This window comes from Tupaia chinensis, unplaced genomic scaffold (genome assembly GCF_000334495.1).
Source record: "Tupaia chinensis unplaced genomic scaffold, TupChi_1.0 Scaffold000672_1, whole genome shotgun sequence".
Classification (NCBI taxonomy): Eukaryota; Metazoa; Chordata; class Mammalia; order Scandentia; family Tupaiidae; genus Tupaia; species Tupaia belangeri.
This window is the reverse complement of record NW_006160195.1, coordinates 1,180,654-1,191,449: the sequence shown is the minus strand read 5'-3', so window position 1 is coordinate 1,191,449 and position 10,796 is coordinate 1,180,654. Positions and strand designations below refer to the sequence as shown.

General features: G+C 43.6%; 1 protein-coding gene across 1 annotated transcript in view; it reads left to right on the top strand.

The window, feature by feature from the left end:
• The window catches only part of SPOCK1 (SPARC (osteonectin), cwcv and kazal like domains proteoglycan 1), a 603,884-nt gene that overhangs the window by 412,745 nt on the left and 180,343 nt on the right, over positions 1 to 10,796 (top strand). The window contains 1 exon segment of the mRNA XM_014592244.2: positions 7,173 to 7,287. Coding sequence (XP_014447730.2) covers positions 7,173 to 7,287 — 115 coding nt within the window.

The following is a 10,796-nucleotide window of genomic DNA, read 5'->3' as shown; positions in this document are numbered from 1 at the left end:
AAAGAAAGGGCACCCCTTTTGGAAATAGATCTGATTTGGAGTACTGGCTTTTCCAGTGTGGCTTTGAGATGCTAGAAAATTATATTTCAAATTTGTTTTTTCATCTTTAAGTAACTTTTTCATTTATCATAATATCTTCTTGTGTTAATATTTATATAGCTCTACTAGTTTATTTAAAATATTTATGTATTTCATTAATGAATGGCCTATAATTAACTAAAACACTTCCCTATAGACAGTGTTATAGACTACATATTTGTGTCCCCACTCTCAGTTCATATGTTGAAGCCCCTACCCCCAGGGTGGTTGTGTTTGGAAATGGGGACCTTAAGGAAGTAATTTAAGGATAAATGAGGTTATAAGGGTGGAGTCCTGGTCTGGTAAGATTAATTTCCTTATAAGAAGAGACACCAGAGAGCTGGCTTTCTTTCCTTGTGCACTTAGGGAGGAAGGCCATTTAAGAACATAACATAAAACTGGCTATCTTGTAAGCCAGGAAGAAAGCCCTCATAGACTCCATACTGACACCCTGATGCTGGACTTCTAGCTTCCAGAGCTGTGAGGAAAAAAAAAATCTCTCTCTCTCTATTTATATATATAAATATTTGTATCTATTTATGTATATGTGTATTTATGTATGTGTGTGTGTATATATTTATGTATTTTTTTCTAGGCTACCAAACTTTTGTGGTATTTTGTTATAGCAGTGCAAGCAGACTAACTAGTACAGATGGACATTCAAATGATTTATAATTTTCCCTTATTATAGACAATTAAGATGAACCTTTTTGCTTAATATGTTGACTTACTGGATCATAAAATGTTGATTTTCTCCTTTTATTATCAAAGTTTTCAAATATACCATCAAGTTAAGAGGATAATAATTATATTAACATAATTATTTTAATTATATTAATTACACATTTTATAAATCACATTAGTCTATCACTTATGATAAGTATATTGTTATTTACTAAAATTCCTATAGACCCATCCACCTATATTTAATGGTTGTTATCATTTAAGAGCCTGACTGAAAATTTGCCCTCCACAATGGGGTTTATCAGTTTATTGCCCTGTTCCTCATGAATAATGCAACAGAGAAGATGTCTTTAGTTTTGACAAAGAAGGAAAGGAGTTCTCAGGCCTTCAATTTAAAGGGGCTAAGAAAAGGTTTCCTCCTAGGAGAGATATCGGTCAGATGCATTTTATCTTTTGCCTCTTTGTCCTTGTCTGTGCCCTGCCCCTCCCCACCCAGTCCCATTCCCCAGTTTTTGGACACATGGGTTCAGCCTTATGTCATTCAACTGTGTTCTTTGTAGATGCAAACCAACAGGCCCCTTTTCTTCTGCCTCAGAGAACTTAGCCAACCCCTTGAATGTGAAAGCTGAGAATGGTGAGGGAGGCTTCCTGAGCTGCCATTCTTCCATAGTTACAGCCAAATCCTGTGGGCAGACTCTTCTATTTTGTATTCTGTAAGGCTCTGCCATCAGCTGGTAAACAAGCCCCTCTGGAAAGGGGGGCGGAAAGATGTGTGCACGGGTTACCATGGGGACAGACAAGCTGCAATAAATGTTGGAGATCTTAGCTTGTTGAGGTTTTCACAGTTTGGAGTAATTTCTTTGTCAGTCACCCATTAAGTCACTCCTAATGAATCACTGGGAGCAGTTGCTCTTCAGATGAACCTTGGGTGCACATGACTTAAAGGGCAATCCTAAAAGCAGAGAGGAACCAATGGGTCATCATTAATTTGTAGACTTTTTACAGTCAAGTGGTCTTTTGTTTGAGGAAGCTTCTTGGGGTGAACAGGGTGAATCAGGAGTTTACACAGCTGTTTTAGGTAAGTCTTCTGCTCACTGGTATCAATAGGTAGGCTTGTTTCCTCCCAGAATCCTGTGTGGCCTTATGTCCCCAGGGAGAGGAGTAAGGAGGTTCCTAAGAGGAAAGAGATTCTCTAAGAATTGCCCACTGGGCCCTCCAGCCCTGAAATCACTATTCATTTGAAAGATGAGAGTGTGCAGCTTATCAAAGTGCCACTTTCTACATAAAATCCATATAGAGGGTTCCCTCTTCCTGTGCCTCTCCTCCAGTTTTGGGGTAGGAAGGTGTGTCAGAGATCACCAGGTCCTACATGTGTGAAGGCCCTTGGAACTCAGAGGCCAGGTTTCCCAGAGTCCTCGGTGTGGTCTCAATTCCTTGCATGACCAGGGCTGGCTACCCCTTTCAGCCTTTTCACACACCACCCTTACAACCTGATGAAACACTATAGTTCCGCAAGCCTCATGAGATGTCTCTTACTCTCCTTTGACTCAGAATGTTCTTTCTTATCCTATTACCTGCCTTAAACCCACTTTTCCACAGATGTCAGTCTCTCCAGGAAGTCTCTCCTGACCCTCTGAAAGGCTAGATTAGGTGCCTCACCTGTCTTCCATAGAACCCTGCAATTGTCTGTCTCCTCTCGGCAAGTGTGAGCCCAGGAGAGCAGGAAGGACATCACGTTAGCGGTGGAGATGCCGTCTTCCAGCCTGCAAAAGGATCGTCACACAGAGTGATGTTCTAGAAATGCGAATTGAATGAACGTATGCATACACGATCTCCCAGATGACTCTGAGGGCGCCTTTGGGCTGACCCACAAGATGGAACCTTTCTCTCCTCTCAGTATCTCTTAGGTAGTCACAAGCTTTGCTGTTCCAAGTGTCATGACCCCTTGCCAATTAGCCTGCAGGATGTGTCCAAGGACAGCGAAAAGGCTTGATTCAGGACTTTCAAAGCAACGTAGCTAATTAAAAAATAACTCATTGAACTGAAAAGCAAGTTCAGAAACAATTAAGATGATTAAAATATCATCACCTTAATTGAGACCAAGGAGTGAGCTTAAAAAATAAAATTAATTAAAAAAAACTGACATAGAACTGGTAATTAACTGGCTTTTGAATTCAGTGCTTTTTAATTCAACACATCTCTTTAAATGAATTCATTCTTGTTTTTTTTTTTTCTTTGAGAAAAGGCTTTATAAAAATTATTTGGAAAAATAATTGGGTATATGTCATGTGCTAGTTGACCCTTGATGGGTTTCCATCTATGGGCAGAAGGATGGATCACCCTTCTGTGGGTACCTGTTGTGCTCTAGGCTAGTTATCTTGTTTTGGGCCACGTGAATCTTACAGGTTTCATGATAGAAGAGGGAGAGAGGACACAGGGCTTTGTCATATTCTGGGGATTGCTGCATCCCATCACCAAGCATGTGCAGAGAGAGATTAAAACTTGCAGCAGTCTCTAGAAATCATCAGCACTATGACAGGGAAGCTCCAAACCCTGCTCAGGGCTATCACTAACTCTCAGCTCTTGCTCACTACCTTCTCACCTGTGCAGTTTTCCCTACTTTGTTAAGAGGCCTCTCAAATGCTACTTATTATTCTGATTCCCTATCATTCCCTTTAGAAAGTGGAGCCACAGAGCCCTGGGCCAATAGGGTGCTGGGTGCCTTTCAGGAGTGTCACAAGAGCCTTGTGGCTGCTAGCAAAAGCATATTTGGGAGACCTGAGTGTAAGTGGAAATGGCGAACTTTTCCATCTCAGTGTTGCTTTTTTTCAAAAATGAAAAGGATCTTGGTGATTAAACAAATGCTGACAGCTTGATTTGTTACTGTTTTGTTGTTCTGTGAAGTTCATTTACTCTAAATAATTCGCATACGTGTTTGAAGTATTCAGGCCCTCATAATTAATTTCTAACCTACTTGATTTCTATATGCAAATTGTTAAGCATGTGTATGGAGTTAAATAACTGACAATTTGTATTTGATAGTATTTTTGGTTGAAGGCTTTGATTGTTTGAGGAATGTTAGCTTCCAGAATTGGAGGGTGAAAATCTACAGATATTAACCTAATGGTAGGGCAACAGACAGCAAGATTACAGAAACGAAATTGACCAGACCAGGAGTCAACTCACTCTGTTGGGCAGTTGTTGCATTCAGGGGGAATAGGAAGAGAGTATAGCTGTTCAGGGCTGGAAGCTCTCTGCTCTAGGAGAGCACAGGTGGTGATGACCTAGTCCTGGGGGGCTCACTGGGACAGTAACCCAGTGGCCCACCTCCTGCAGTACCAGGCACTCTGGATGCCTGTTACTTTTACCTATTAAATCTCGTTCTTCCCTGAAGGCCTCTGAGGAATATGGAGCCTTCTATGCTTGCTGTGAGGTGGGGCCCCACAGTCCTTTCTCAGGGAGGTCCTAGTTGACTCTCATGCTGGTGGCTTATGGTAGTGAGGAGTTTGGGTTTTGCAGTCAGCAGACCATATTTTTAGATCCTCTTTGCATGTCTCATCTTCTAAGACCTTATAAAATAGTCACATGGCAGCAGCTCCCTCCTTGGAGGGCTTTGTTCATTGCCTATAAGTGAGTATAAACTGTTGTTACTGTGCAGGCTGATCATTCACTCTGGGAACAAAATACGAACACAGAAATCTCAAACACATACAAAGTCCTTAGAGGAACCAGGTTTGCTTTAAGCAATTAAAATTATTAACTTGTATAATATACCTGCAAACCAACAAGCAGTAATAGGTACTGTTATTATCTCCATTTTATAGAAGAGCAAGCTGAGGCATAGAAAGGTTAGTATGCAGTACAGCTAGGACTCAATCCCAGAAGCACCGACCCTAGTCAGTTTCTTCCCTGCTCTGCTGATTCACTTTCCTTACAAGTACACTGTCCACAAAGGCCAACTGGGTGGCAGTGTGGACATCACATGTTTGTCAAGTTGGCTGCAGAAGCAAACAGAATTTTAAATTCTGCCCTTAGTTTTGTCATGTACTACTGCAGATTTTGCCACCCATCACCATAGGCCAGCCTGTTCTTCTCCATCTCTGAGATCCATCTCTAGGTCTTTGTAGCACTTGCCACTTACTGGTAAAAATACCTCAGCCAGGAACTGGATGCAACTGGCAGTGATCTGGGCACCAGATTTACTGAGGTCCATAAGTGTCTTTATCCTGCATTGGACAGAAGTCCAATAAGGGGCAGTGAAGGATTGGCATGGTCATTGTTAGTTGTTATCCGGTAATCATTCTTCATCATTGGCTCAGCTTTGCATGAATCTTGGAAAGTAAGTCAGAGGACGGCTTGCAGCTCTGAGGTTGGGCATGGGGGACACTGCACAAGGAGAAGGTCACTGGCCTGAGACTGTACTAGCCTTCTGGCTTCTCATGCAGACCTTCCCTTGCACCAAGGGAGTTCCATCTGAGACCAGGAAGCTCTTGCTGCAGGTTTCAAGAAGGCGTAAACTCAGATGACTTCGGGGCAGATACAGCCCACCCTACCACTTGCCTCACAGAAACAGTCCCTAGTTTAAAAGCTTGGAGTGTCCAGGCATGTGCGTATGCATGCCTACATGCATGCCCAAGATCCTGAAAGGAGAATGGAGGAGAAGAGATTGTGGCATGGCCATTCCCCCGGAGGGTGATTTCTTGCTTTCTGTCTCTCCGTTTCTCTCTTTCTTGCGAGCACACATACCCTATGACAAGAAACCTCTCCCCCGCCAAAAAAAAAAGAAAATAATTAAAAAAAAAAATAAATCTTGGATGGAACACTCTGTCCCTGCAGCTGAAATCAGCCTCTCTTATCTTGCAGCCTGACTCCTCCTGCTGAGATCCAGGCATGAACACATTCCCTGCAGACTAGGCTCTGCCAGGTGCCTCCCCTGAGTCCAGGACCTGGGCCTTGCTGCTGTCCTGACTGGCTTACAGATGAACCTTGGTTTCTGTTTATAGCTGCTGAAGCTGCTATGGCAGAAAAAGCCACCCTGGGCTGTCCCAGCAGCAGACAAGCCTTTGGGTATTGTGCATTTGGAACCCTGGAGAAATTCCCAGGAGCCATCTGAAGAAAACGGTGTTCAGATTCTGAGTCTGGGCAGGAAGAGAGGATCTGTGACTCGCTCTGCATGCTGAGGAATCATGATGGTTTGGAGCCCAGTGTTGGGTAGACCATGGCATTTCTTATAGGAGTTTCACTGTTCCTTCTTAAGACATTAATTTTTTTAACAAAATATTTATGTGGGCAGGATGTGGGGAAGCGTCACCTCCCCTGGTGGTGGAGAACAATTATGAAAGATTTATCATCTAATCGGCTTTAGGACCCAGAACTGGGAGTTGGCACGATTGCTCTTGTTTCACAGAGAATTCTCTGAGACCTCTTCTGTGCCAAGGACAAGCACATGCACCTCAGTGTGCAGGGCGCTGAGCGGCCAAGAGCCTGCTGCACTGCCTGTCTAGAAAAGATTGCCATACATGTCTTTGGAGACCCTTCCTGGAGTTACTTGTACAAAACACTCACCCCCCCCTCAGTTGATCCTACACACAAACTACACTTAACAGTCAGCCCGAATATCATAGGGTCGAATGCCTGATGACTGCCCACACACGGCCCCCTGTGTTTGCACATGCTGGTCAGCCCGCCTGGATAGCTTTTTCTACCTTGGCTTTTCAAAGTCCTGTCCATCCTTCAAGATCCAATTCACATATTAATACTTCACTAATCCTTGCCCTAGAAATTGATCTCTATTTTTTCTCTTGAGTTCTGTTATCATTTTATATGCCTGTCATGACCCTTATTTAATTCTCCCTTGCACAATAAATATTTATGTATAGGCCTTTTCCTCCTCCCTGTTACATTGTAACTTTGTGTGGCACAAAGCTGTCTTGCACTTCTGAAGTTTTTCTAAAACTTAAAATAGGTTATTTATGCAGTTAGTGAGTAGTTATTGAACTGAAGCAATACCCTCCATCCTCGAGGACTTTTTACGTTATGGAAAATAAATAAAATTAAGCAGAGGTGATGTCATGAAAGCAATACCAGATAAATAACCAGAGAAGGGAGAGTAGCTTTTGGTCCTTGGATCACATTAAGATTCTAAAGGATATTTTTAAAGTAATTCTTGGCTGACATGAAGATGCTGAAACTCCCAAAGCACAAAGGAATTGCTGTCCTGTTGTCAAAGAAAAATGTGTGTGATAGATGCAGAATTTCCCCTGGCTTACGTTTTTATTCCAGTCTCCGCCACTCAGAAAACAGCACAAGGTGCAAACCCGTGGTCAGTTTATTTCCTGCTGGTTTGACTAGAAATAACAATTAAACTTCCCCAGGGATTATATTTCCACTTCTCATTCTTTTTGCCTCAGCTCTGGACCCATCCAAGGACCCCTGTCTGAAGGTGAAATGCAGCCCTCACAAAGTGTGTGTGACCCAGGACTACCAGACTGCCCTGTGTGTCAGCCGCAAGCACCTGCTTCCCAGGTAAGGTGGGAGGAGAAATGGCTGGAGGTGGGCGGTGCTCTGCTGGTCTGAAGATGCCCAGTCTCTGAATGGGAGCATGGGGCCGGGAAGAGCGGAGGCTGGTGTAGTCTGTGTCACCATTTTGTACGGGGTACAGTGCCTGTACTCTTGCTGTGATAGGAATCTCAGTTCTCGAACACAAGTTTATAAAGAATGTTCGTCTTTATCTTGAATCTATTTCATATGACTCTGAGTCCTCATCTGAGCAGATGAACAGAAAGTCCATTTTTGGTCTTTAATGGGGCCTTTCCTCCTTCCAGAGTGACCCCCAGGATCCTGAACACTTACAGAAAATGGGCTGAAACGTCAGCCTGTTGGTTGTCAATGACAGGCAGCCTCCCGATTTTAATCCTTTACGGTCCCTCGGGGTCTGAGGGCTCAATTTCCATGTCCCTATAGGACTTGGCACTTTTGCCAGTCCTGGTTTTGGGATCCTGCCTTCTCAGGGCCAACACACCCCCATATTGGGGTGGAATATTCTTGCTATTTCTTCAGGGACCAACAGTCGATATCCCTCTTTTCCTCCAGGCTGGGGGGAGGGGAGCTCATCGCCTCCATCTTGTTCAGCGTCCTTAAAGTCCTTCCCTCTTACTCCCTACATTATCCATCCAGTGGGTTTAGGCTTTTATAAAGGATGGAAACAACAACAACAACAACAACAACAACAACAAAACCTTTGAATTCAAGCTGCTTCTGCTTTTAATCCTGCAAAAATACTGGAAGCAAGAAAGCATCAGATTTGTACATGCTTGCCAGATTTTCTTTAAGAGGAGATTGGGTGGGTGTGGGAAAAAGGCATTTCAGTGAGTCTCCTACCTTCCCCCATAGTGCCTGGGCAACTGAGAGGTATAACAACAGGGTGTTGGACTTGCAAACCCCAGTTCTTGCTCTGCTGTTCACCTGTACTGCACATGACCTGAAGCAAACGAAGCAGCTTTTCTGAAGCTTGATTCCCCCCGAAATCTGCCTCCCTGGAAGTTTTGCATTATTAGCTCTACTTTGACCTCCTAGGAGTGTGTGGAGTGGGTTCCATCCCTTTCCTTAGTTTTCGAAGTCTAAGCATTACTGCTTTCTTCTCTTGGGGTACCCTACCTGGATTCCTCTGAACTTGCCTGGGGAGCCTCCACCCTCCTAAAGCATGGTCAGTGCTCCTGTCATGGGCTAACAATCAAAAGCAGAGTCCCACCCCCTCTGCCTTCTCTAAGCATGGCTCCTGCAACAACCCTTCACTTCTAGGATCGTCTTCCTCAGGGTCATTTCAAAATTTGTTTCTGAAAAACAGCAGATGGCATAATGGTTATGTCGTTGGACTCGCACATAGTTGACTGCAGTTCAAGTCCCAAACCCAGAGTCTTAAAACTCATGCCAGATGCATGTGTGTACATGCATAAGATCCTGAGAGGATAATGGAGGAGAAGGGAATGTGGCATGACTCTTCCCCCAGGGGGTGATTTCTTGCTTTTTGTCTCTCTGTCACTCTCTGTCCCTCTAGTGAGCACCTGTACCCTAGAACAAAAATCTCTCAAAAAACAAAACAAAACAAAAAACCATAAACAAACCAAAAATCAGCCTTTGTCTCTGTAAACCAAGATGCAGGGTGTGTAATGTCTTTGCTCTCCCCCAAGTCCTGACTGTTCTCCTCATAGTAAAGATAGGCCTCACCCCTAGAACCGTTAGCAAATGGTAAGCCTTGAGCTCAGCACTGCATCCTGGAGTTCTTCTAGTCAATTTGTAAAGTGGGTATTTATTTTGTCCCCACTATCCCAGAGAGAGCTGAGGCAGAGAGGCATTAGTAACCTGCTCGTGTATCTAGTAAGCAGCAGCCATGATTCAAACCCAGGACCCTGTAATCCAAAGCTTAAGTTTTTACCTCTACAGTACATTGGCCTTTTCGTTCCTCTGTTATATCTACCTGTTAATAAAGTGTCCCTTAACAAAGAGACATTGTTTTTTTACCAGACTTGGGTCAGACACTAACTCTGCAGAGGTAAGAGACCCTAATCCTGTCCCCAAGGAAAAATAGGTTTGCTGAGTAGTGAGACACAGAAAGGAAAGAGAAAGTTTTTTTACTCTTACATTGTCTTGCATACTTGGAGAAAGCCAGCCTAGATTCTCTACCATGCACGCATTCCTCCTTCTCTAACACCCAAATACTGCTCTAGATTGTTTAGCCACCGGTTTTGTGTGTGTGTTTAAGATGGAGAGTCCATTGCACATTTCCTCTTAGAATTCAGAATATAACCCTTTCTGAAAGTGTCAGACAAAATATTTTTAGTTTTAATATCAAGTCTGTTTGAGACCCAGGTAGCAACTTCATTGGTATTCAGGCTTACCAAGGTGTAAATGGCATTTTTCTGGGCATGCCATGTTTCTGTGTTGGAAGCACCAACACTTTTTTACTTACGTTGAAAATGTAATCCTCATTTCCCGCATCTCCTGGTGACCACACAATTACAGTGGCTAGAACATGGATTTGGAAATGAGATTGATCTGGGCTTAATTCCCAGGTTTGCTACTCATGAGCTATATGACCTTGGCAAATTATTTTTCTGAGTTTGTGCTTCCACGTATGTTAAATAGGTTTAATGACAGAACTTGTCTTGTTTCTCTTTGTCATTTGCCAGAATACATCCTCTATTAAGTCTCATAGAGAGGGTTTATAGATAGTAAATTTTATAAATCTGTGTATAAGGCATTATCTGTATATGCTTATCTGAGAGTTCAGTAAGATGATGATGTGTGAAATACCTAGTCTAGTGTCAAATAATGACAGCTTTTCTTGCAATTATTAGCACACTTTTAACAGTTATTATCTGATTGATTCTGGAAGGTCACTCAGAAATCCCTGAAGTTGCATGTTCCTGAGACAAAAGGAACTCACAGCAGGTGACTTGGCTCTTTCCCAGCCTGACTGTGGGTGCCTTTACAGGTCTTGTGAGAGAATGCCTTTGAGGTTTAGTGTGAGGATGACACTGTCATTTCTGCTGCCCTCTTGCTGATTCACAGTGGGTTGGGTCTGAGATGACTGGACCCTTGATAATAAGGCTATTCTTTCTTTGGAGAGACAGCCCCCAAAGGAGGCTTTGGCTGAAGTGGCATGCTCATTCTCTGACCAGCGCAGGGAGGTCCCGCAATGATGTTTACTGTGGTTTTAGGCCCAGCCTTCCTCCTCTTCCTCTTAGAGGCTGAATCCCTCAGCCCACAGTATCAGCTGAATACATACCTCTTCTAAGAGTCTTGGACACCTTCCCAGATTAAACATCTGTCCCTCCACATTATACTTCAGGGGTCCCCTCTGACCAGGGAGACCATGTTGACAACTGTATTTATTCTTCAATCAGGGACGTAATCTTTCTCTCTGTGAAACATCTGTAGGCCTCTGCAGCAGCTCAAGAGGCAAATCCCAGCCGCCAGACACTCAGGAGTGTGCACATACGGAGAGGCGGCCGGGGCAGGCCCCGGGCGGGTAT